Source organism: Phodopus roborovskii, unplaced genomic scaffold, assembly GCF_943737965.1.
Source record: "Phodopus roborovskii unplaced genomic scaffold, PHOROB, whole genome shotgun sequence".
In the NCBI taxonomy this organism is placed as follows: Eukaryota; Metazoa; Chordata; class Mammalia; order Rodentia; family Cricetidae; genus Phodopus; species Phodopus roborovskii.
Genome location: NW_026125391.1, coordinates 14,154,626 through 14,182,548, shown reverse-complemented (window position 1 = coordinate 14,182,548; position 27,923 = coordinate 14,154,626). Strand labels below are relative to the sequence as shown.

At 40.0% G+C, this 27,923-nt stretch overlaps 1 protein-coding gene across 1 annotated transcript; it reads left to right on the top strand.

Moving 5' to 3' along the window:
* The first annotated feature begins 193 nt into the window (after positions 1–193).
* Positions 194–17,967, top strand: Polr1f (RNA polymerase I subunit F). Its single transcript, XM_051175102.1, has 4 exons — positions 194–482; positions 2,975–3,116; positions 16,517–16,725; positions 17,283–17,967. The coding sequence occupies exons 1-4, from the start codon at positions 229–231 to the stop codon at positions 17,665–17,667; spliced, it is 990 nt and encodes a 329-aa protein (XP_051031059.1). The 5' UTR covers positions 194–228; the 3' UTR covers positions 17,668–17,967.
* The last annotated feature ends 9,956 nt before the right edge of the window (positions 17,968–27,923 follow it).

The window sequence follows — 27,923 nt, the reverse complement described above, 5'->3', positions numbered from 1 at the left end:
ATGCTCAGTGGGTTACTAAGGCCTCCGTGTTTTATCTATATTTGGGAACGAGCAGCTGCCCTCTGCTGCTCACACCTGTACAATGCAGCCTTAGGAAAGAAGAAGAAGAAGAAAAAAAAATCCTCCGGCCAGGGCGGGTCGCTGATTGATGATGTCATCTGGGCGTCGGAGGCGGGGCGCAGGTGCTGACGTCAGTCGTGCGCGCCCCTGAAGTACCCAGCTGGCCGCATGGCTGCGGGCTGTGTGGCGTCTCAGAGGCCCAGGGCGGCCTCGGAGAGGCCCGTGGCGGGTCAGACCGGGGTTCTGCCCTGCCTGGAGCTGCCGAGCTACGCCGCGGCGTGTGCGCTGGTGAGCAGCCGCTACTCCTGCCTGGTGGCCGCCCCGCACCGCAGGCACATCGCCCTGTCGCCCCGCTACCTGAGCAGGAAGCGCACGGGCATCCGCGAGCAGCTGGACGCCGAGCTCCTGCGCTACTCCGAGAGGTATGGTCTCTCCGGCTCTTGTCGTCCGGCAGCTCCGACGTTGCCTGCCGCCCCTTCTCAGCTGGGGAATGGGCCGTGGCTTCGTGATCCCCCTGCGCTGCGGAAGTACAGTCGCACGAGCTTCTGAGACTGAGGTCTCAGGGGTCCACAGTCGCCATCCACAAAGTGGTGGCCCAGCTCCTGGGAACCAAGCTGACAGCAATGTGAGCGGCCGCGGTGGCAGCGCAAAGAGCATTACCAACGTGGAGACTAGTCGTGCACAGTGTCTAGAGACCCAGTAGGCTGAGCCTTGTAAAAGTTTCATTTAGCCACTTCCGGGTGTGTTCTCATTAGTAGTGAAAGTTTGATGTTAGTACTAATTTCTTTCGTTCTTGGAAGACAGCATATAAACAAGTCGTTTCATTGTAAAACATAGGCGGGTTTGTTGTTTGCTTAGGCTATTTCCCGAGGTTTCCTTTTGTAGGGCCCAATTGGAGGCGCATGATAAATATCAACTTTTGCCTAGTTTTGTTTGTAGGAACAGTTCTCTAGACACAAGCATTCACAAGATGTATTTATGTGCAAGAGTGTTTTGCCTACTTGTTTGTGTGTGCACCATGTGCATGCCTGGAGCCCTCAGAAATTAGAATTATGGATGGTTGTGAACCACCAAGTGGGTGCTGGGAACAGAACGTGGGTACTTTGCAAGAACAGCAAGTCCTCTTAACCACTGAAGCATCTTTCCAGTCCCATGCTTTTGATTCTTACAGTACAGTTGTTTTATCCACTTATTAGACTCCAACTGAGACGTGGCACTCCCTTGAGAGGAATAGTGCATGTCTACAGTCCCCGGGACATGGTCATATCTGCAGTTTAAGAAACAAATTCGAATTAGATGATATTTTAAATAGAGTGAGGCAGTAGATGGAGATTAATTAGCAAATTTTGTAATTATTTTAGGAAAATGATTAGAAGTTCGAGGATTTAATAATATATAAGGTGATCATTAAATATGGAAATTCAGGCAGTTATGTAGTATTTCCACTAGGGGAAAATATTTAGAGATATATAATAGAAGTGATTCTTATAACCTGATAATTTCTGTAACAGAATTGTTTAATGCACCTGTGTAGAATAGAATATACTCTTAAATTTATCTGGATTCCGCTTAATGAAACCTTTTTTTTTTTTTTTTCAGTGCAGATTAGGTTTCAGTATTATTTGAGTATTAAGCATTAATAAAGCAAGGAAGGGACAAAATATTGAAAATGTTGGTAATTGTATTATAATATTAATTAACCATTTGTCCTGTTTAGTTTATGTTTTCAGACTTGTGGACAATCCTCTAACATGAGTAGGTCTGTATGCTTTTCTTTAAATTGAGAGTGAGAGAGAGAGAATTGTGATTCCTCCCAGACTCCCCTGTTTGCTTAAGTCATCTCACCATCATTTCCTACTTGACAGACTTAACCCTTTTTTCAGTGGCAGGATTTTTAAAAAAGTTATCCCATTTCAACTGTGCACTGTTTTCTTAGGGAAAGTAAGTAGTGTTCTAAAAATCACATTATAACTTTTAAGATGAACCTGTAAGAGGCCAGTTGTGGGGGAAATGAAATAAAACAAAGCCCATTCTTTTCCATTTTGCATCCTTGGATTATTTAAAGATATCAAATGTATTCTCTCCTAGTAGTTCCAAAGAAGTCTTAAATGCTCAAATCTTCCTTTCAATGAAGCTTGGTTACGAGTAGTACTAAATTATTACATGTGGTAGAGGAGTGATTTCTTTGGGAGTCAGGGAAATTTCTTCAGGAAGTATTTGATGTGGGAGATAAAAAAGTAGTAAAGTGTTGGTCAGTTCCTAAATGATATAGTTTTATATACATGACATTTCACTAGACAAAGTTTTGGTTTAGTATTTTTCTTTATTAAGCCATTGGATCCAGAGATTAGAGGCTGTAGCTTAAACAGTAATGCTTCCTTTGTTATGTATCGTCAGGCATAGAACCTCGGTAATGATAGTGTCAAAATTTCCCATTTCACTCATATGGATACCTAGATGTTTTTCCTCGCTTAGTCCCATTAATTCTCCTAGTATGACTGAGACACATAGATAGCATATAAGGAAGTGTCATTTTATTGCCAGTGCAGAGTTCTGAAGACCCATATTGATAGATATTTTAGCAAGACGTTGCTAACCAAGACATTGGGATTTTTGGGTCAAGTGTAAGTAATTGCTATGATCTGATACTGTTAGCTTATAAGACCAAGTGATGCCATGATACCATTACTTTTTGGGAATTACTGGGAGATATAGCAGATCAATGTGGATATCTTTGTTTTGTTTTGTTTTTTCTTGTGACAAGGTTTCTCTGTGCAACTCTGGCTGGACTTCATATGTAGATCAGGCTGGCCTCGAACTCAGAGATCCACCTGCCTCTGCCTCCTGCCACCATTGCCTGGCTCCAGCATGACTATTTTTAGAAAGGATTAACTTTCTTTTTTTTCTTTAACAGCCTTTTGGGTGTCCCTATTGCATATGATAACATCAGAGTTGTGGGTGAATTGGGAGATATTTATGATGATCAAGGACATATTCATCTTAACATTGAAGCAGATTTTGTTATTTTCTGCCCTGAACCAGGACAGAAGTTAATGGTATGTACATCATTTTTTTCCTCACTTTTGTTATATAGATTTCTCTCTATGTGTCCCTATCCTGACCTAGCACTCTTTCCACGCCCTAGTAATCATTATTTTACTTCATTACTTTTAAAAATGAATTTTAGTTTCCACATGGAAGAAAACCTGAACTTGCCTTTCTTTCAGTGCCTGATTTCTTTTAACATGATGCACTCCAGTTCTCTTCATGCTGCAAATTGCAGGAATTCATTCTTCTTTGTGGATATGTTTATTTCATAGTATTGTGCTGTGTATACAAACCATAATTATTCATCCTTGACAGAGATCCTTGATTCTGTGTCTTAGCTATTGTGAACAGTGCTGTGTAAACGTGGGTGAACAGGCATTTCTTTTCTGTGCTGATTTTATATCTATTGCTTGTTATCATCATATGGTAACACTCCCTTTGTTTCTATCCTCCTTCCCATAATGTCTGTTAATTTACATTGACAACAGGAGCTTGGATGAGTTCTTTGCTCTCATATCTTTCTAGCATGTAATTTTTGTTGTTATTCACTGTTGGATGTTCAGTATTGAGTAATCTTCTTGTGCTATGACAAAATACCTGGCAGAAACAGCTTGAGGGAGGAAAGATTTTGTTTGGTTTGTGCTTTATTTGGCAAGGGGCGCAGAGTACAGAGTTTGCATTCTGCTGGGCCAAGAAGCAGGGAGAAATGCTGGTACCTAACAAAATTCCTACTTTTCTCCTCTTACGCTCTCTGAGCCCTGCCCCTGTTCAGCTCCTCTTCAGGGCTGTTTGTTAATCTTCTTTGGAAATGTCTCATAGACACACCCAGTAGGGTCCCACAGTCTACAGGTATCTCATTGAAATTGTGACTTATATTTCCCTTGTGAGCATTTACCTCATGTTTATTGGCCCTTTCTGCTGCTTCTTTTGGGGTGTGTCAAATCAGATCATTTGCCCATTTTTAATCGACTTACTTTTCAGTTCTTTTTCTTTATATTCTGGATATTCTTTATATTCTGTCACATGAACAACTAGCAAACATTTCCCCTATCTTCCATGTTGTTTCTTTAACTCTTGGCTGTTTCCTTTGTTGGGCAGAAGCATTTTAGTTTATATAATCTCACTTCAATTACAGTGTTCTAAGTGTTTTGTTTGCTTTTGTTTCTTTTGTTTTGGTTGTCCTGTATAGAAAAATCCTTTATTTCTGTCTTGACATATTTCTTCTGTTTGCTGGTAGAGTCAGACTTTTGTGTATGGCACTAAGATCTTTCATCCACTTAGAGTTGATTTTCATGCAGTTGTCAAGGTTCAGTCTTCTAACTAAGATCTAAAATCCAGTTTTGTCAGGAGAGGCTGTTTTGGAACCTGTTAAAATATGCCAGCTGCAATGCCTGAGTTTATTTTCTGGTTCTCTGTTTCCCATTAAACTGTGTATCTGTTTTCATGACAGTATCATACTATTGGGGTTTCTTGTATTCTGCAGTGTGACTTGAAATAGAATATTGTGTCTTAGCGAGCTTTGTTCCTCCTTTAAAGGATTGCTTTCGCTGTTCTTTGTCTTTTGTGCTTCAATATGTATGAAGGATTTCGTTTTCTAATTCTATGAAGAATATTATTTGTCTTTTGGATATCACTCTATTTAGATTGCTTTTAGGCGTATGGACATTAATGGTATTGGGTCTTCTAAATGTGAACTTGGGATACCTTTTTTTTTTTTTTGGTCTTTGCTTTCTTTCAGTGAGTTTTATTTTACATTGTAGAAGTCTTTCATTTTCTTAATGAAGTTTATCACTGAGTATTTTTGGTGTCGGGCTAGTGTGAATAGGGTTAATTTGACCATTTTCTAATAAATTTATTATACTATTTAGAAAAGCTACTGAATTTGTGTTTTTAATTTTATATGTGCTACTTAGCTGAATACACTTGTCAGTTCTAAGATATTTTGGTGGAATACTTGTTCTTTGTGTGTGTGTGTGTGTGTGTATTGAATCATCCTGCCTATGCATGGGGATAATTAAGACTTTCCTGTCAGTCTGCCTTCCGTTTCATTGTAATACCTACTTGCTCTGTCTAGTTTCCAGTACTGAATTTAAGGAGGGCAGTGAGAATAGATAATTTGTATTAGTTGAGGTTTAATAGGAAGTGCTGTTTCCCCTTCCAATATGTTGTTGGCTCTTAGTTGACATTCATAAGTCTTCATAAGTCTTTATTGTGTTACGTTCTTTCTTCTTAAGGGCTTTTATCAAGAAGGAATGTTGAAAATTATCAAATGCTGTGTTTTCATCTATTAAAATGATTGTCTGATTTTAATCCTTCATTCTATTTGAGCAATTGTTATATTTAACTGATTTGTGTATGTTGTGTATGAATGTCATGCAATTCTTAAGTTCCCATAAAGAAACTGGTTAACTTGACAATATTACATGAGTTTTTGATAACACTGTTATCTTCAGTTACCATTATTTTAAGTTTTTTTTTTTTTTTTTTTTTTTTTTTTTAGTCTGTTCACCAGGAATATGGAATTACTAGATTTCATTTTATATCATTTTCAGGTTTTGTAATAAGGTTATATGCACAGAATGAATATCCTCATTTTTAGTAATACAGCAAAGCTAGAGAAGCACTGTGGTCGTTCTCACTCAAAAGTAAGAACTTTTTGGAAAAATTAAGTGATGGAGCCATATGATCATAGTCTTTTCTTCATATGGGGCTTTTTTTTTTTTTTTTTTTTTTTTTTTTAATTACCAGTTCAGTGTCATTGTTATAGGTCTATTCCAGTGGACTTGGTTCAGCTAAGCTATGTCATATGTGTACAGAAATATGTTCCTTTCTTTTAGATTTTCCAATATGTTCACACACACTATTTATTTAGAAATTATCTCTAACAGTCTTCTAATTTCTGTACAACCAGTTGGAATATAACTTTGTTTTTCACTTTATTTGCTGCTACCCCCATTTCCTGTACAGCTTTACCAATCTTGCTTACTTTTCCTGAGAACTAGTTCTACTCTCCCGTCTTTGCTCTCCATTGTCTCTTCATTTGTCTTAGTGGCATTGGGAGCTGCTGTGTATCATGCAGTATATATACCCTTTTGTTCAAACAGTGTTCCTTTCAGATGTTCATTATGTAATGTGTCATTGGTCAGGTTCAAGGCCTCTAGCCTCCGTCACACCATCACCTCCACAGAAACTCCCCAGACATCCTGTTGTTGTTCCGAGAAATGTAGACAATTTGGTCATGGCTCTGCAGGACCAGTCCTTTCACATACTGTAGCAGGTCGTAGGTGGAGTAGGGGTGTGCCAGCTCAAAGCCCTGGATGTGTACCAGGTTGCTGCTGAGTTGATCAGTATGGGCAACCTCCGACCACTCCCCTCAGGGAGGAGTGGGGCCATCTTTCCCAAATATGATTGGCCAACTCTCTTATTAGGGGTGGGGCCCAGCTTTCCCTTGCCAGGGTGATCAGGATCTGTTACTGCAGGGCTGGCAAGGGATGGGTCAGCTCTCCATGGCCAGTGAGTAGTGGGGCCGGCTTAGCAGTCCCTTGTACTTCAGCTCCTGGTTCAACACATGGTTCATATGGTGACATGGACAGTTGATATTGCCACAGAAGTGGAAATCAGCACAGACCATAGCTATGTCAGGACCATGAACCCAGACATGGCCATCAGCAGCAGCTTGGACGTAGATGTCACCGTGGACCCTGGTGGCAGTGTATGCCTCTCACATCTGCTTGGATCCAGCAGCAGTATGGTTGTTGGACTCTAACATGTCCCAGGTGGCGATAGAGATCCCAAGCAGTTGCATTGCCTCTGATGACAACAGGCACCACATACCTCAACACAGACCCAAACCTGACCCTGGGTGGCAGCATAGGCCACCCCAGTCTTCATGGCCCTGATGACAGCATGATCCTCGGGCACCTATGTGGTCTTAGGTATTGGCTCAGACCCTGGTCATCTGTACTGTCTTCAGTGGTAACTTGAGCCATGAACATCAATGCTATTCCTGGCAGTGGTGGGGCCAAGGACCTAGACATGGCCCCCTGCAGCAACCTGACCTACTCCATGGTCATGGTGGTAGCACTGGGCACTCAGGTTGGCATGGCCCCAGAAGCTGCACATCCTTCAGTCCCCGACATGGTCACAGGTGGTGACCTAGAGCCTGGACATCCTTGTGGTCTTTGGTGGTGACACAGGCTATGAACATCAACACAGACCCCGGATGCGGTAGGCTTTATAGACATCAGCTGCAGCCTGGGTTCTGATGCCATCATGGCCCCTGGTGGCAGGCTACTCAGATTATTATTCCAAATGCAGGGTGGCCCACAGACACCAATATAACCCCAAATAGGAGCCCAGACCTACAATATTCTACCCTTCCTTTGGCTTTTACATTCTTTCCACTCCCTCTTTCTCAGTGTTTTCCTGAGTCTTGGAAGAGGGTAATATAGATGTCCCATTTATGACTGAGACCATTCTCATCACTTTGACAAGTTAACAATCGCTGCTGTCTCACTACAAAAAGTATCTTCTCTGACAAAGCCAATAGCAGCACTAGCCATGAGAAAAATTACAACTACTTAGAAGTCATTTTGATGGTTGTATCATGTCTATTTAGCAAAAACAAGAGCAGTGTTTTCACCATTAGGGCCTGTGACCTCCCCAGCCATGGGCTTTTGAGCAGGATTACATATCAGGTGTGAATCCTCACATGTTGGACAAGCCTTAAATTCAGTCATAATTTTCCAGTGCCAATATTAATGGACACTTGGGACACTTCCCCCAAGAAGCCTGCCTAGCACTTCCAAGCTCTAGGGTTTGCCCGGGGGCGGGGGGGGGGGTAGCCTTCAGTTCAGTAACAGTTTGATGACTCTGTTCCCTGCTACCAGAGCATGTGGATCCCCAGCAACTTGGGGGGGTTGTCTAAAGTCTTATTGTGGTAGAAGACCCAACAGCAGGGGTAATTGTACATGTTATTTAAGGGGAGGGGAGCTATCTCAGCAGCCTCTGGGACCAGCATGTAGGGAGGTATAACCTGGACAAGGGGATGAGAAAAGAAAGAAGACAGGAAAGCTATGGTAAAGTCTTGCACAAGCTGTATCTTAGGCCATGCAAATTTATTAAGTGTAGTTTTCAAGGAAAAAAATGGGACAGAGTCAGGAGGAAGCTAATCAAGCAGTGTTGCAGAGAGAGAACATTGTTAGAAGTAGTTTACCCTGCCGTTCAGGTCCCACTACCGCGCCTGCCCCAAATAATACACACAGAGATGTTTAGATATAATTCTTTTGGCCAGTTACTAGTTTCTTGTCAGCTAGCTCTGTCTTAAGTATTAACCCATTTTTATTAATCTAAGTATTTCCACATGGTCTCCTCTTACTGGAGAGAAGAAGATCTTCTCTCTCCATCCTCCATCTTGGAACTCGTCCCTCTGTCCTCCATCTTGGAACTCTTCCCTACCACTTCAGGAATCCTCCTTGTCTTCTAGTTCCGCCTATCTTCCTTTCCTATTGGCCAACAATGCTTTATTCATTAACCAACAAGAGAAACATATTTACAGAATGACATCTCCCATCAGAACATAGGATATATCAAGTATGTCACAAACTGAACACACTTGGGACTAATAGCTCCCATCTCTGCTGGGGATGTAGGGCGAGTGGCCAGGTTCCAGCCCCATACCAGATCTTGCCAAGTCTGCCCCTCAGCAAGGTCACATATAATTAGCTTTCTCTTTTCATCAAGGGCCTAGTGAGAAGGTCTTGGACAGTCTGGCTTGCAACTGACAAAAATTTACTGTTTCTGTTTATCCAATAGATTTAGATATCTTGTGTTTCTATTTCCACTTGTTTGGTGAAGTTTATAATACCTTTCAAATTTAAAATACTCTTCACCATACCTTCCTTGACTCATTGGTTGTTCAAAGTAAGTTTTCTAGAAGCTGGTGAATGGCTTAGTGAAGTGCCTGCTGCACAAACATGAAAACCTGAGGTTTGATCCCAAATTCTCACATGAAAACTATGTGGTGACAAACACCTGTGACTCAAGCACTCCGGGTAATGGAGACAGGCAGGTAAGTGCCTTATATTCATTAACTAGCTAGTGTAGCCCAATCAGTGAGCTCTAGACCTGGTGAGACATTGTCTCAGAAAAGTTAAGGTGGAGAACAATTGAGGAAGACACTCAATGTGTAACTCTTGCCTCTAAACACACATGTACATCACCTGAACACAAAAATATTCACACATAAACTAAGTTGTCTAATCTCCTTTTTTGTATAGTTTTCCCCTCCCCGCCTTTGCTTTTTCCAAACAGAGTTTCTCTGTGTCTTTTGTATTCAAAGCTTCTTACAGTTTTTCATTTCTGACTTCATTTAGTTGTAGGCAGAAAACATGATTTCATTTTCAAAAAAATTTCTGTTAATTCCTTGAGAATTTCATACAATGTGTTTTGATTATAACCGTCTCGACGCCCCACTCTTTCAGCTCTTACCAGATCTATTCCCACTTCCCTACCCACCCGGTTTCATATTTCCTTTTTTATTTTATTTCTTAGCCCCTGAAGTCTAATTTGTGTTGCCCAAATAGTTTTGGGTGAGAGGCCTTCCCTGGAGTATGGTAAATCTATCAGTTATCTCACCTGTGAAGAAAACTGAATCTCCCTTTCCATCAGCTATCTAATACCAAAAGCTCCTCAGGTAGTGGTGGAACTTCCTTCCCACTTCATCCTCCTCCATGTTTACTTTTATCTGGCTTTAGCTTGGCCTAGTCTTACTCATAATGTCAATAATCACACGAGTTCATATGTGCTGCTTCTTTCATTGTATCATCCACCAACTGTGGTTCTTAACAATCTCTTCACCTCTTCTGGGAAGATGAGTTAGTCTTGCAGGAAGAGATGTGATATGTATATATTATTTAGGGCCTAGCACTTCTGTATGTTGACAAGTTGTGCATTTCTGAAATTGCCATCTATCTTGCTTCAAGAAGACATTTCTTTGACAATGGTTGAGAGATGAACTGATCTATTGGTATAGCAATAAGCCACTGGGATCTATATTATACTATGTTCAGTTAGCATGGGTTTCATCTTTTGGAATTGAATCGGAAACTAAGTGGCTACTCCCATAACATTCATTTACACTGTGACACCAGTGGCCATATTTGGCTGAGGCAGTAGTTGTTATAGCTCATAGGAGTTTGCAGCTAGATAAAATGAATGGTTACTTTTCTTTTCTGGTAGTATGCACAGCACTGTGAAGAATTTTCCAGGTCAGTATTCACTTGATTTCTCCATGTTTTGTGACTCAAGTATGTGTATCTTCACCGATAGGGCCTACCATCAAGTTCTGGAGGGAAACTGTGAGCATTGACGATATGTTTGTGTACCCATTGGACTCTGCTGGCCAACAATTCAGAAAGAAGTAATCCACTCTTGGTACTTTTCCCTGAATAGCTCCATCTGTCTTTATACATCAAAAACATGTTTTTCCATACTAACAAGTTTTTCTCAACCACCAATGTTACCCTCCAGCAAAATCAATCATGTCAAAATTTTCCAACTTTTACATCAGATTATTTTTAAACCAAAACACTTACCGTTTTGCCTGCTTGGCCAGATATTGAGGCAGGTATATCCATCCAGTCTTTACAAAATTAAAAAGTGATTGGCATAGGGCACATATTTTCAAGAATAAAAATTCCATTCAAAACATATTTACAGAAATAGGGGTGATCTGCCCCTTATCCTGTCAGCACTGAATCAGAACAGCTCCTGGGGTTTGAAGTGACAGCTGGTATCTTCAGACAAGAAGAGAAGCATCAGCTTCCAAAGAATGTTAGGGGGACATTATTGGAGAGAAATGGGGTTTCCAGGAATGATCACATCTGTCTCATACACTATTGACAAAATGACACTGAAACCACCAAGGGAATGATCAATATTAAGAGAGAGAAGAGGGCATGCTTGCCACATGGTCCCAGTAATATTTTGTGCTTCCCATAGTTCACAGGTCCTTGCCGAGTGAGACTTTCCCCATGGGCTTTTGCCTCATCTGGAGACCCATTGTATAAGCACTCATATACTGGCCTGAAATTAGGCTGCTAATAGTGTTCGTTCTTTTCTTTTAAATATGTATACATATGCATATATCTATATTTTCTACAGTAGCAGGTTTCCATATGCCTTTTACAAAGAGTCTTTAATATTAACTCTCCCCATAATCATATTTACTCTAGCAGACCCATCCATTTCCTCCTCAATTTAAACTTTCCTATTGCTTTATTCCCTTTTAGCCTGTGCACCACTGTAATCTGTCCTCCCTCTTTTGAAAGTTTGCCCCCCACCCCCTTCCTTGGCTCCTTAACTAATTTCCTGACATCTATGGGTATTCTAAATGCAACACAAATATCTACATAGTCAAGCCCTGGTGTTTTTTTTTTTTTTTTTTTTTTTTGGTTTGTTTGTTTTTTGTTTTTGTTTGTTTTATATCTTTTGATGAAAAGTTCTGAGATTATATATTCCTTATGCCCTCTTTGGTATGTTAAATCTCTTCAGACTGAAGTGTATCTTCTAATATTCTCTGTAGAGTGGGTTTGTGGACATAAATTTCTTGTCTATTTTTGTTGTGTAAAGTTTTTTTTTTTTTTTCTCCATTGATTACAACCGATAGTTTTGCTGGGTATGGTGTTTGTTGGTCTCTTAGAACTTGTAGTCCTCCTGGCTTTCAAGGTTTCCATTGAGAAGTCAGGTATTCTGATGAGCCTGCCTTTATTGTTGAATTGGTCTTTCTCTCTTGGTGCTTTCAATGTTCTTTCTGTTTTGTGAGTTGACTGTCTTGGGAACTTTTCTAGTCTTTTCTAGAGGTATTTTGTTAACCTTATGGGTCTTACCAGGCATCCCTTTGCTTAGATAAGAAACTTTTCTTCTGTGATTTTGTTGAGAATATTTTCTTCTTCTTGTGTTCTTAGTATTCATAAATTTGTTCTTTACAGTAACCTAGATTTTCTACATGTCCCATTTCTGGGTTTTGTTAGGTTTTCTTTGACTGATGTGTTCTTGTACCTAGTCTGTGGCACTTAGAAGTCTCTTCTGTTTAAAATAGTTCCTCTGAGCTCTTTGCTGACTTCTTGAGTTCAAGTTTTATTTCATTTTTGGTTTTTCTTTAGAGTTTCTTTTTATTAAATCATATTCTCATATCTTGAATTGCTTTATTTCATTCAACTGGTTTTACTCATAGTCTTTGTTTAGAAATTTGTTCATACCGTCTTTCAATTCCTTGAACATATTTATAATTGCTGTTTTGAAAACATTGTCCTGCGCATTAGCAGAGATTCTTTTCTCAGGGAACATTACAATGGGGACACTCGTTATTCATGTGACCCAGTGACCTAGGGTCCTATGGAGTTAGTGTTTCTTGTTGTGACTCTCTGGCCTCATGTTTCTTGAATGGTTGTTTGGCTCCTGGTTTGCTTTCACCCCAGCTTGTCAGCTTATGCTTGATGAATGGTGTTTGACCATTCTGTGTTGGTACATGGATGAAATGTCTAAAGTGGTGCTGGTTCAGGACAGGCTCCAAAGCAATACAGAGAAACCCTGTCTTGAAAAACCAAAATAAATAGATAAACAAACAAACAAATAAATAAATGAAGTGTTCCTGGTTCAGCAAGAGACAGGTGCAGCTTCTGAGCCTAGGAGATAACTTGTGTAAGTTTAGAAGATTTTGTCTGCTGACTATCAGATCTTAGTAGAGGGCTCTCCATGCTCTGTTAGTAGTACTTGGAAAATGGGCCAAGTGCTGCTAGTGCATATTGGGGTCTGATTTGTTGGTGGGTGTGGGTATGGATTCAGGTGACCTACCTGGAGTTCTGGGGAAGACTCCATGAGGTGCCAGATCCAGGACCAGGTGGGGGTGATGGAATGGGGTGATTGAGAGGCAAGTGGGTAGGAGGATGGGTTCAGAAATCTACTTGGATTTCTGGGGAGAGGTGGATGGCTGGATGACTGATGGGCAAAGGAATGATGACCTGCGTGAAGTTCTGGGACAGACACTACATTGTTTTGGTTTAGGCTGGGTAGTACATGGGTGGGGATCGGAGTGACTGATAAGCAGGCTGCTTGGAGAGTGGGTCTGAATGATACATGTCTTGTTGTTAATATTTCTTTATATGTTCTTCTCAAGTCCTTTGACACCAGTAGTCTGAATATTTGCTCTTTATATACTTTCTTGGGGTTCCTTTAAGCTTTCTGTATTCTTCCTCATTTCTTTGTGCACTTTAAATAAGCTTACTTTGCCCTAGTGGTCCTTTGAGCTCACTTATTTTTTTCTCCTGTTAATCTGTCCTACTGGTGCCTCTGACATGTTGTAAGTTTTACTGTGTGCAGTTTTACAACTCAAAATTGCTTTCGTCTCTTAAGTTTCCCCAAAGTTTACTTTAATGTTTAAGTTCCTTTTCCAAATGGTGACGAGTACCTGGTCAGATTCTTGACACTGTAGTTTGAGCACTCAGTAAAGTCAGTGCCTAAACTGAGTAAACTCAGTAAAGCTAGTGGTGTGTGTTGGCATGTAGTGCATTTAGTCCAGCTTCCTAAGCAGTGTGTTTCATCCAAACCTGTGATCATTTCCACTATTTCAGAACTAGATAGCACCCAGGTCCTGATTAGCCCAAAGTCTGGTGTTAGTATGTTGTCACTACTTCAGTATTTGAGGGTCATTCAAACCAGGTTTTATTCCAGATAGTCTATCAGCGTATTATTTAGAAAGAAATAGAAGGATATTTAAAGTGTAGTCTGTTTCTAGAAGTGTGTGCTGGGACTAGAATGAGATTCAGTGTCTCCATTACAATAACTGGCCTGTGATCAAACACTAGGCTTTTGCCTGCTTTAGACAAGAGTCACTGTGGATGGATCAGTCCTAGGCTCTTAAGTCATTTGTGGCATCAAAGCCAACAATATATCGATCAATCATACCATGGACGCAGGATCAACATTTTTGTGGGTGGCCTGTTGCTATGGTAGATTTATGACCAGCATTGCCACAGCCAGTCACAGGTGATGCTATCTTTAGTACAGTCCGAGAAGACTGGCCTTGTGTATGTTCCTGTCACTAGAGCTTATCTGTAATCTCTGCACAGGCTTTCCCCAGCAAATATGGTTTTGTATCATTCTTTGCTGCTCAAGGTTAGGGGAGTGTTAGTGTAGGCAGGTCCTTGGCCAGCTGTACTGGTACTGAGGTAAGTCATACCTGAACCACAGAACTACAAGGACCTACACAATTTCAGTGGTGCACTGAAGTGCACATTTTAGAGTTAATTAGATTACCAAACCACAAGTCTCACAAAGGGACACCGTTTTCCTCCTGCTGTCAAGGTATGTTCTAAGCCGTCATTTGTAAGCACTGTCCTAGCAGTAGTTCTACCACCCTACATTAGGATTCAGGTGGTAGGACAATGCAGTCCATTGGACATCAGAGCTGTGCTAAACTGGACCTTGTTCATAACTGACAGCTACAGGCACCTGCACAGTTAAAGGAAGAGAATGGGAGTTCCGCAGACCAACACCAACTGAAGTAGCTAAGACTCAGGTCTGTGTACCAGGTATATTGGTCTGTGTACCAGGTATGCTGGTCTCCTGTTGCAGACTGGTATCTGTAGGCTTACTCTAGACTGTGTACTGAAAGCATATTTTCTACTGGGTATTTGTTCTTACTGCAGCAGGCCTATCACTGGGTTCCAAGATAGTTCTGTGCTCTCTTTCATGTCTTGCTTCTATTTTGTTGGCTATAGTTGGAAGAGTAGTCAGTAAAGCTTTCTCTTTTCTGCCTGTCTGGCACAGGTTCAGCAATTCACTTCTAAGGGTACTAGCCTGGATTTCAGTAGGATTGTGAGACTTCACTGTGGCAGACCTAGCTCAAGGTTTCTCATTCTGGTATTCTGGTTTATGAATAGCCATCTATAGGGAGAGATTGCCAGAGAATGTTAATCAGTTGCTATCCTGATCCGCTTTCCATAAAGTTCAAAGCTTATATTAGAGTTCAGTCTTCAAGCTGTGCATTCCTTAGGTTTTCACAAATATATTGTGCTGTTTAGCATCATATAAAATACTTGGACTGCCCTGGAATTTCCCTGTGCACTACCTCCTAATATCCACTGTTTACATCAGTTCCTGACTATCATTGCTCGTTTCCCCATCCTATAGTGTTGCCTTGTCTAAGATGCTACTAGCTACTTGTTTTTAATTACACTTATTTGTTATGTGTGCTTGCACATGTCACAGTGCATGCAAGTCAGAGTACAACTTGCAGAGAGTCAGTTATCTCCTTTCACCACAAGGGTTCTAGGGATCAAATTCAGGTCATTAGGCTAGGGAGCAAGTGCCTGTACTGACTAAGCTATATGAGAGATTTGCCCCATGAAGCAAGTATTCTTTTCAGATTAGCTTACTCATTTAGCAGTGTGCATTCAAGATTCATTTCTTCATGTTTGAAGCTTGATACCTTGTTTTCCTTTCTTCCCCCTCCCTTTCTTTTCCTCCCCCCCTCCCCCAATGCTGAAATGCCTCATTCTGTGGATATACCATAGTTTGTTGTGTTTAGAGACCATCAGAAGTTAAGGTTGGGGCCATCGGACACCTGGTCATGACAGATAAGGAAGCTTCCTATTCTGTCACATTCCCTAACAGTTTGTATTATACGCATATACACATTATGTTCTGTGCTTCAGAAAATGCATCTTTTAAACTAATACATGTTATGCGCATTGACTCCTGAAGGAAAATTAAAACTAAATTTCATGGAAAGCAAAGTTTTAAAATCACATAATACTTGTAAGTTATTCTGACTTAGTCAAGAATCTGTGTTCCAGGTTGATAAAGAATAAACTATGTCCTAATAGAATTGTTTATATCATGTTAATTTGAATTGGTAAAACATATAATTATGAGCTTTGAAATTCAGTCTTTTATAGGAAGATTAATCTGTTCCCAGTTGCACATGCTTCTTGCCTTGTGCTTTTCACAGATTATACATGCGTATCACAATGTATTCTTTCTTGATTTCAGTGTGGTCATAGAGTTTTCTACTACCTGCAATGGGAACTCAGTCTTTATCCTGTCTCCACCTCTAAACACACACACCTTTAGGTGGAACTGGCTTAGTTGATGCTTATCCAGTTATAATGGACAATGTAATTATTTAATGAAGTTTAAAGTCTCTAAGTTTTCTAAAATTATGCGTTGCTATGACATAGTAAGTTGTTAGTTTTTTTTTTTTTTTTGTTGTTGTTGTTGTTGTTTTGGTAAACTTTTTCGTTATGAGAACATCACTAATCTGATACTTTCTCTTTTTGGAGATGAATTTATAAAGTTGACTCTCTCAGGTCTCTTCTTGATATTGTTTCTTTTCTCTCTTTTACAGGGTATTGTTAATAAAGTATCTTCTAGTCATATTGGCTGTTTAGTGCATGGGTGTTTTAATGCCTCTATCCCTAAACCTGAGCAGATGTCATATGAGGAGTGGCAGAGCTTGGAGATAAATGTAGGTGATGAACTAGAATTTGATGTATTTCGCTTAGATTCAGATTCTGCTGGAGTATTCTGCATTCGAGGAAAACTAAATACCACAAGGTTAGTGTATAATGGTTGAAATACTAAATAGGAGACTAAACAGGAGACTCTATTGCTTTGGTATATACTGGAAGTAAATACTTTTTTTTTTTTTTTTAATCAAATGCCCCTGGTTTAGGTAAGTAGACTAGATTTAATGTTTAATGGCTAGGAATTTCTTAACCAACCCCCAAAGTCTGAAGCTGTTTGAGCTTCTGTAGAAGGACAGTTTAAGAAGAAAAAACAAGAACAAAAAATGTTATTGTAAATTTGGGTCAGGTATAGTGCCAGTAATCCCAGCATTCTGAAGGCTTGGACAGGAATGTCCTGAGTTGGAGACCAGCCTGTCACAGGGAGAAATAACAAAGATCAAAAAGTAGCTGGGTAATTTTACCATTGACAACTTGTAGAATTCAGTGGCCTGAGTAATAATAAGATAGAACATTTGCAGTCAGAGCCACACTACCTTATATACTTTTGTTGTGCAAAAACCATAGTCTATCGGAATTATATTGGCCCTATTTTTCCAGTCTTCTTGCTCATTGCTGTTAATATTTTTAAAATCTGCTCATTTACAGTTTGCCATTTAAGAGCTCTGTAGTTTCTGAAGATGTAGCAGAAATTGGCATTGAAGAGGCTGCTGAAAAAATTTCAAAGAAGAAAAAGAAGAAGAAGAAGGACCCAGGAACACACACAGCAGTCGATGGTGTCACAGAGCTAGCAAATGGTGCAGATGTCACTCCAAAGGAAGAAACAGACCCACTATGTGGTGGTTCTGTGAGTGACCTCTGTGAAGAAGAGCCGAAGAAGAGAAAGAAGAAGAAGAAAAGGCACCAGGAAGATCAGGACCCTGTTTTCCAAGCCAGTGACTCCAGTGGCTACCAAAGTGATCATAAGAAGAAAAAAAAGAAAAGGAAACACAAAGAAGAGATTGACTCTGTGTCACCGAAGAAGAGACAGTGACTGTCTTTTCCATTGTTGACAAACTTACATACAGTATAGATGAAAGGATGTTGTGTAAGGTAGGAAATGCTTAGATATATGGAAAAGTCACAAACACTTGTTAGTAATTGGAGAGTTTTATACTAAAATCATACATGTGACTATGTAAATTTTAGATAATACTGGTAGTATTAAAGCATCATTTTATTACACAGTATAAAATGTTAACAACTGCTTTCATTCTTGTCTCTCCATGAAATTCTACATTCTCAGTATTTGCCAAAGAACTTTGTAATACTTTGAATTTTTTTCCGATAATAAATTTTGCCCTTATTTAGAACATGTTATTTTTACTACTTTTAAATTCTCCATAAATAGTATTTCTATTTTATTGAACATGTACAGGTAAAGAATATCTAGAACACTTCTGTTCCCTGTGGCTTTCAGTGTTGAATGTGTGGTGGGTGGGAAACTGAAACTCATCCTCTCCCAGAATTTGTTTGTATGTGGGGGCGTGGCGTGTGTGGGTGTGCGCGCACGCGCGCGGCGTGCTCTAGCCCTGAGACTAATGGGAAAGGCTGTTAACTTCGAACTCATGTCTCTACCTATTCCTTTTGTTATGTATGGATCATGAGCAAGATGAAGATGAATAAATGTGGTTCTTACTAGTTGAAAATGATTTTAATTATTAGGGTTGGGCTACTAACATTACTTTGAAGAGGAGACAACCATTATTACTTTTATTGATAGAAATGTGGAACTCATTGTGAATAACCAGAAGGTGGTTACAAGAGGGTAAGCTGATTAAGGCTCACAATCAATCTATAGCCATGCATTTATAGACATTTAATTCTGTAATGTATTTTATTTAGAGACAAGGATATGAAGTCAATTGTAATGTAGTTCTTCTTCCATTAAACAACATGGGAGAAACACTTGTGTGTGCATAGCCTAAGTAAGGAACTAGAAGAGGTTAGTAATTGTAGTAAATACCATGAAGAAACCACTGACAACTCTTCAGTTAGTATCTGTACATATACAGGATGGGGCTGATCTCCTTGCTGTACCTAACTGGGTGGCAGACATAGTATGAGCATTGATGTTTAATAAAGAGTAAATTTTGCCAATTTGTGTGTGTGTGTGTGAGAGAGAGAGTGATATATATATATATATATATATATATATATATATATATATATAACAATCTTATTTTGTACACCAATCCCAGTTCCTTCTCTGTCCCAACCTCCCATGCCTCCCACTGTGCCATCCACTCCCCAGGAAGGTTAAGGCCTCCCATGAGGGATCATCAATGTCTGTCACATCATTTGGGGCAGGACCTAGGTCCTTCCCCATGTATCTAGGCTGGGAGAGTATCCCTTCATAGGGAATGGGCTCCCAAAGCCCATTTGTGCACTAAGGATAAATATTGGTTCCATTGCCAGGGGCCACATAGACTGCCCAGGCCTCCCAACTGACAGCCATGTTCAGGAGCCTGGTTTGGTCCTGTGCTGGTTCTCCATTTGTTGGACTGGGGTCCGTGAACTTCTGCTTGCTCAGGTTGGCTGTTTCTATGGGTTTCCTTAGCATAGTCTTGACCCTTTGTTCATCACTCTTTCCTCTATAACTGGATTTCAGGAGTTCAGCTCAGTTTTTAGCTGTAAATCTCTGCTTCTGCTTCCATCAGTTATTGGATAAAGTCTCTATGTTGGCATTAATCCATGGTACATAGAGTCTAAGGAATGAAAGCAACTTAGTGTGTGCAGATAGATATAACTGACAAGGGAAAGGTACAAGCTATCATCTTGCAGGTAGCTTTCAGGTGGTTCTCTGAACCATGACTATTCCAAATTGGCATGTGTTGTCAGTATAAAACAGTAGATTTTAAAGATGTACCAGAAAAAAAAAAACAACAAACAAAAACAAAAAACCCAACAAAACAAAACAAAAACCCCAAAGATTATAAAGTGTCTCAGTATTTATATTGGTGGAATTTTAATATTTTTGCTACTTTTATGCTTAACATTTTTGCTATGATGATTTAAGTAAAATACCAACTTTGGCTGTTTCCAGTTTCCAGTTTATTTTTTCCTAAAAGAATTGTAAAAGTTTTATATTACCTTTCTTTGGACAGTACTATTTAAATGGATATGTGAGTTGAAAAGGGTTTGAAATAAGTTTTATTGTTAGGATTTGATGTAACAAATCTGGAAAATGTTTGTGTCATATTTTAGGGGTTGAATATATAGTTGTAATTTTGTTTGATTCAGATAATTAATTTTGTCAGGTAATTCAAGCTTTCCATATATTTCCAAGAAAATGTGTCAAGTTTATGCTCTTGATGAAAAAAAAGTGCATTACAGATTAGTAAAATAACTAAAGTCCCACATTATTTTTATTTTGTCTCAAATGATACTCTTGAGTTTTAAAAACATTTTCTTGAAGAAGAGGTGGCCCCTGAAACATCTTCCTCACCATCATGAAGAATTTTCTCTGAATGATTGTTATGTTACACCAAGGATCTAAGTGGATGTAGCCTAATCACAATAGCCCCTTGAAACAAAAGTTTGCTGCACCTGATGGCTAAAGAGGAATTGAGAGAAATACAGTCATGACAAAAACTTGAGAGATCTCTCTGACTGTAGATGACCCAAGAGTAAGGAACTAATACATGCCCCTGGTCAGCAGTCAGTGGGGGAATTGGTCCTACATCCACAAACAACTAAATTTTGGCAGGGGCAAGAATGAATCACAAAGTAGAACATCTTGTCCTAGGTTCTTGAGTTAAACACTCACTAGACCTTGATGTATGTGGGTCAAGAACCAGCCTGTACCTTGTAGACTTCTTATGTGTGCTTTGTGTGTTCCTGCATGTGTACATGCAGAAGCCAGGGGTTAACTGGGTATCTTCCTCAGTCTCTTGCTTATTGTTTGAGATGATCTCCCTGAATCTTGAGATCAGATATTCATCTAGGCAGGCTGTCCAGTGAGCTCCAGGGACCTTCCTGTCCCCATATTCCAGTTGCTGGGATTCTGGGTATTTGCAGCTCCTAGCTTTCTTTCTTGGACTGCTGGGGGTCAAGCTGAAGTCCTTATGTTGAATAGCAGTTACTTAAGGGATGAATCATCATCTCTCTAGCCCTACCTGTCTCAAAAAAAAAAAAAAAAAATCTATAAAATGATTAGTTCTCCTAATCATTTTAGCTTGCTTTGTGTAGTAACACTAAATTTTTTATCTATTATAACCATTCTAACCATTAAGTCTTGTTTTAGGGAGTTTGTTTCATGTTTTGACCCATTAAATATTTTTGGAAATGTCCTAATTGGTCCTTATATATTACAAAGTTTCTGATTTTGTACATTAACACATTAAACCAGTTAGCCTCAAATTGCTGTTAATTTTAATTGTTAATTTCATGTGCTTTGATTTTTTTTTTTTTTTACTTGTTCTACAGTGGTGTTCTTTATTCCTTCAGAATATCAAGGGCATGGAAATTCCAATACATTAGAAACTCTGGCAAGAGGACTGCATTATCTCACAGGACCTTTGTCAGCCAACTAGGGAAGAGAAGCCACCAATTTAAGTCATCTAAAGATAATATGGGAATTACCCAAAGTCATACAGTGAGCTAGAGGCATGCACTGATATCAACTCTATATGCTGGAGCATCTGCCACATAATGTCTACCCTATTTCCTTTTTTGCATATCGATCCCAGTTCCCTCTCCCTCCTTCCCTCCCTCCCTCTGTCTCTTTCTTCCCCCCCTCATATGCACCCCGACCACCCTCCCCCCCCCCACTCCACATGTAGGGTGATGCCCATCCAGGAGGGCTCATCTAAATCTGTCAAGTCATTTGAAGTAGGGACTAGGACTTCTCTCCTGTCTCTATGTTAAGGGAGTATCCTTCCATGGGAGATGTGCCCGGAAGGTCCTTTTGTGCACCAGGAATACATCCTGGTTCCACTGTCTGAGGTCCCTTAGGCTGCTCAGGCCTTCTGGCTGAGACCCATATGCAGGGGGTCTCAGTCAGTCCCATGCTGGATTCCCAGCAATCAGTCTGGGGGGGGGGGGGCATTAGCTCCTCCTTGTTCAGGTCTGCTGTCTATGTGTTTTCGCAGCATGGTCTTGTTCTCCCTCTCTGCATCTGGATTCTAGTTTGACTCAGTGTTTAGTTGTGGGTGTTTGCTTCTGTTTCCAACAGGTACTAGATGAGGGCTCCATGATGGTGGATAAGTTAGTCGTTCTGTACCCCATTTTTTAATAGGGTTATTTGGTGTTTTGTTGACTAGTTTCTTTAATCCTAACTAAGGAAAACTATAACCATAACTATCTGTCTTCAACTCCTTCAAAGACCACAGAAGGATAATATATAAACTCTAGAAATGAGAGAGACAGCTCGCTGCCTGGTCAGTCACCTGAAGTTCTTCAGTAATGTTCCATCTTCAGTGCATAGACCATAGTGTGTCTGGCAGATTCCTCAGCAAAGCAGGAAACTTTAAGCTTTCCACCTGTTTTGGCAGTTTGTCAGTCACTTTTCTCTGTGTCCCGCAGACTGTCTGGCAGACTCTTCTATGAAGCAGGATCCCTGTAGCAATGTCCATCTTGTATCAGCAGTCACTTTCCTGTGGGCCCTGCATGTCCAGTTTATACAGCATAAAGTCAAACAGTCCAGACAAGAGCAGTATCTTGCTCAAATGGCTAGTCTCTCTCTCTCGATGGTACTCCCCACGTGGGCTTAGGTGGGTCAGAGGTTTGATGTCTGTAGCTCTGGGTGGTCCAAGCTCTCTAGGAGGTCTCTCCACAGGCAGGGGCCTGGCAATGGGGGTCAAAAATCTGGAAGGCTGGGACTCAGGATATTAAGTGTGCAAATAGATGGATCTAGCTTGAGCCTGGCACTCTCCAGCTGAGGCTTCTTCAGCAGAAGCTCAGTGATGGGGGTCAAGGATCCAGTTCGCAGGGGCTCAGGATGGCCTAAAGGGGATAAGCAGATCTCTGGGAGGGGCCCAGAACTATAGTAGACGACAGAAGGTGGGGGTCAGAGACCAGGCAGGTGGGGATTATGGGTGGTCATGTGTGGATAAGCAGGTCAGGATAAGCAGGATAAGTGTGCTCAGAACAGCTCCAGGAAGTTCTACGAAGTTGTCAAGATTGTTGGCTTCACCCTTTGTCCCAGTGCTCAACCAGAGGGGTGGGACAGTGGGCAGGGTAGGGGAGGGCAGGCTCTTGGTGTGGGTGGGTGGGTGTGTATCAGAGCACCAGGAACACTCTTGATGGGGACAGGACACAGGGGGAGCAAGATCTGGGGCCTATCCAAGGAGTTCCCAGGGAAGGGTGTGTGGGGGGGGGATTCCACCCGAATTGGTCCCAGACACACCTCTAGCAGAGGCCTAGTGGTGAGGGTCAAAGATTAGGCTGAGATTTAGGATGTTTCCATGATGATAGGCGGATCTAGCTGGGGCCTGGCACTCTCCAGCTGAGGCCTCTTAAGTGGAGGCCAGGCCATGGGGGTCAAGGATCTAGCAGCAGGGACTGTTCTATTGTTTCTTCTTCTTTACTAACTCCTATAATACACTTCTCCCTTCACCTTTCCTGGGCTTCATAAGTTAAATGCTTTTTATTTAATTTCTAGCATTAGTAATAGAAATATTTGACCCTAAAATGTTCCAGTTTTTATTGTGTATGTCCTCTAAGTTTCCACAAAACAGTATTCATTGTATTACTGGAATTCTACCTTTGAACTTTTTTTTTTTTACCCAAGGCTCATTTTAGAAGTATAATTAACCCCCTGATATTCTGTTAACCTGTTTATGTATCTCACACTAATCTGGAAATCAGATGAGCCCAGATTTGTCTTTAATTCAAGACCTCCTACATGACTGCTAACTTTTAATTGCTCAGTTTCTTTTATAGCATGCACTGTATTCTACAATGTAAGGTCTGATTTCTACTTTTAGAAATTGAGATAATTGTTGCTACTAGTACACAGTAAAGACTACCTTTTTAAAACTACACGAAGTTCTGGCATAAAAAAAGCAGACTTTAGGGCAGAAGAGGTGATTCTGCGGTCAAGAGGACTTAACAGCCACCCTTCTGGAGGACCTGAGTTCAGCCCCCAGCATCCATGTCAGGGGTTTACAAGTGCCTGTAACTCCACCTCCAGAGTATCTAGCATGGCCTCCTGATATGCTTGGGGACTGCACACACATGCACATACCCAAACAATTAATGAACCCAATTAAACAAAATAAAGCTACCTTTTTACAGCTATCTCTGTATTCCTGATACCCCTCCACATCAACCCAGAACCCTGTGGCCACTTGCCAGGAACTGCCACCTCCTTCCTAGCCCCACTTCTTTCCTTTGAGATTCCCAGTTCCCAGCTTACTACCCACCAGTGACTCCAGCCATCACACATAGCCTGGAGACCGAGGTGGGTTACCTGAACCTACCTCTCCAGTCTTCCATTCTGGTTGTTCCAACCCACACATCAATTTCCAGAGACCACAGCCTCTTCCTGGCACCTCTGTCTTCGTCCAAGGTTCCCTGCTAGCTGCCTGACTGGGACCCTCCATTTTGCCCCATCTGGCTAGAGATCTAAGACCAAGCCACACTGCCAAGGAAAACTTCAAGCTCGGCCAAGCCACTGAAATCACCGTACTATTGCTGACAAAAGACCTGGAACCAAGAATGTTTCCCTAAATGGAGACAAAATCAACATCCCAACCCTGCTATAAGCTAGTTTCCTTCTGAATGTTGTAAATACCTTAGCCAAAAGAAAGGTTTCTTGAACAAAATAACTACCAAATTCCAGATAAAGATTATAACAAATAAAAGTATGGAAATCCAAAGTAAACATCTCATATATATATATATATATATATATATATATATATATATATATGCATGCTACAGTAATAACTCTTAATGAGAATGGCATGGAAGAAATTCCTTATGAACAATTCAAATAATGGTTATAACTATATTCAAACAAGAAAGAAGACTGGAATAGAGAAGTCAACCTAAGACATGAAAATAGAATTTTCTATCACCCTTTTACTATCCTCTACCAGAAATCACGCCATTGGCCCTCATTCTTAAACTAATACCCAGTGTCCTGGGTCTTGCAGAGATTCTAAGACTTAGACTTTCCAGTCTCTGTAATCAAGTAAGCCTGCTTCTTAATCTCGGTACCTGTCTATCTCCATCTACCCTTTGCCCTTTCCCTGTGAATGACTCCTGTCTCTGGGAAATGGTGTTTAATTTTTTTGCTGTAGGGCATGGCACAAAATATCACTATAATCACAAAGCTAGGGGATTCTGCTAGGACATCTTAAAGGAACCATTCATTTCAAAGTCCTGCCTTTCACAGTGGTACACTGTTATGTTGAGTTCAGTTTTAGAGTTGTGACGCGAAGTTGCAGGATTTAGGAAATATAGATAGCAGTAGGAAAAAAGGGGTCAGGACATTTCATGATCATTCAGTTTTGTGGATTACAGGAATATCTTAGATTGGCTGGAAGTGGTATAACAAAGCCTCATCCTGAAAGGAAACATGGCAGCAAGGTATCCTAGGGTAGAAGTCTTATCTCCTGAGAATCCACCGCTATTGTTAAGACCTTCTGCATTCACTTTCTATGTAATTCCAGGAAAAGGATTTGTAAAATAGTCATTCTGATAACCTTTAGAGATATCTGGTCTAACTTCTTATAAATTTGTAAACCATAAGCTAGGGAAGCAAACAAACAAACAAACAAACAAAACAAAACATGATGGGTCAAAGATGACAAAGAGGAGGATACTAAATTCATAGCAAATACATAGGGAATATCTTCAGTAAAATCAGATGTTGACTAACAGAGAGATTCACTCACAAATGGTCAAGATGCAGATGACAAGAAGCCATGACAGTTCTAAAGGGACTTCTGTATTGAATTCCTTCCCTCAGGTTTCACAGATCATTGAGAAAGAGCAGGCACAAAGATTGTAAGAGCTGGAGGAGTGGACAATTACAATGAAACAATGTTTTCTGAACACAACATGGAAGTTGCATAGTTTTGACAGTATTCACAGACCTGTGTAAATACAAGGCAGACAAATTCACAGCATGTAAAGGGAAAATGTGCTCAAAATGCCACACATAGCTGATGACATAATAGGAATTGGTGGCTTCCAGGAAAGACTCAGTTTTCTTTAAGGGTGCAGCCTCTTGAGGTTCTATCACAGTCTAATTTCTGTGGTCAGTACAAATTGAACTTGGATTTTGTTGTTTTTGTTCATTCCTTAACCATTAGGTAGAGAAGGAGGATGGATTGTAGGGTAGTAAACTTGAACAAAACATAGTGTGCAAAAATTCTCAAATAGCTAATATATATATTTTTAAGTAAGAAGAAAGATTTACAAAGGCCATAGCCCAGAGATGCTGTGGCCTTAAGTATGTCTCTTATTTGAATTGCCTTTGCATTTATCCCAAATGGCTGCTTATAATATTTCTATGTTGCAGATAATAAACTGAGGTAAACCTTAAGAAGAAAAATTAATCTTAAAATATTTTATAATCCATAAAGTAAGAACAAAATTGAAAATATAAGGAATTCTGAATTTGACCCTGTTTTCTTTGCATTTCTCTGGGAATCTCAATCATAGTTCTACTACCCCTTACTTTAGTATATCATTTAGTATGTCTTTATTAAAAGCAAAGGTGGTGAGGTTTTGATCTACACTCTTCCTTAAACATTTGCCTCTGCATCAATAATATATTTCATTAAACTGTTGTTTTGTACTTACAAATTAATATTTGGCACAGTATATCATTTTATGACATTAGAATGCCAACCCTCTTATACACTCATTGAATAATTATCTTTGAATATATTTGTGAGAAAAGTTAGAATAAAAAGCATTAGAGTAAGAAAGGAAACAGAATCACAATGACAAAATTGCCACAAGGATTTTAATAGCAAATATGTGTAGCCTGTATAGTTGTAACTAGTTCCTGGTTGATTTGGATATAATTAGAAAATGCCTAGTCCTCACTGACTTGCAAAATAACTAGCACAAATTAAATCCCTTGCCAGGTTTTGTCTTTGTGGATGAAATAGAAAGCAAGTGATCTATCAAAGAAGATCATAGTCTTGAAAATAAAGTTGGAATGTATTAATGAATGACAAAAGTCCATGATGGGAATGAAACAGTGAAGATAAATAGATGGGTCTAATACAGAAAAGAAGTTCTTTAAATTCTGCATATTACTGAGTACTGTTACAGCCAATATCCTTGTCTGTAGGCAAGATCATTAGTTGAAGAGGATCTTAAAGTAATAATGAAAAACCCACCATGTTCTTGTAAGAACACCATACATTCTTGTATAAGAACACCATAAAAATCTAGATGTGAAAGTGTAAAGGGTTTCAATGCTTGGTTTTATTTATTTATTTTTTAAGTCCTGACTGCAGTTTCCCTTCCCTCCCATTCCCCCTCTCCTCTCCACCTCACTCCACTATTCAGAAAAGGGCAGGCCTCCCATGAGTATCTACAAAAGTTGGCATATCAAGTTGCAGTAAGACTAAGTACCTCCTCTTGTATTAAGACTGGGCAATGCAACCCAGAATGAGGAATAGGTTCCCAAAAATTTTAAGATATTTTTAGGTTCCCAAGGTTTTAAGATATTCATACCTACCTTACTGCTTTTAACATTTGCATAACACTGGTTCAGCCCCACAGGTAGAGCTTCTTTTCTTTGCCGGTCTAGCATATGTTTCTTTGTGTGGACAGTGAGAAAATTTCTTTGGGAACCAGGTAATGTAAATGTTACTTTCAGTCACAAAATTCTGTAAGTTGCTGTTGACTGTGATGTAAAGCATATTATGCTCTTGGAATCTTATTTCACTTAATTTTGTCTCCACTAAGAACTGTGCCATGAGCTAAATGAGAGATCAAACTTTCAGGTCAAAGACAAAGAGCTTTTATCACTTACTGGTCATCACACAATATGATCTTCACTTTTATCCAGGTTTATTCTTGCCTTTGAGTCCTACAGGAACAATGTAGAGGGATATGTTCTGTGTATGAAGTATGTTTTTGCCACAGTTGAGAAATCTATTATTCAGGAACTTTGTGTCAGTCAACATTCTGTTCCATGTAAGAAATACACGAGCAAACTCAACTTAGAAAGAGGAAAAGTTGATTTTGACCCACTTTTGGAATTTCTACCTAAGGTTTGGGGCTCATCACTTAAAGGAGGAAGCCCATGCTGACTGGGAAGTGAGAGGGAGGGGC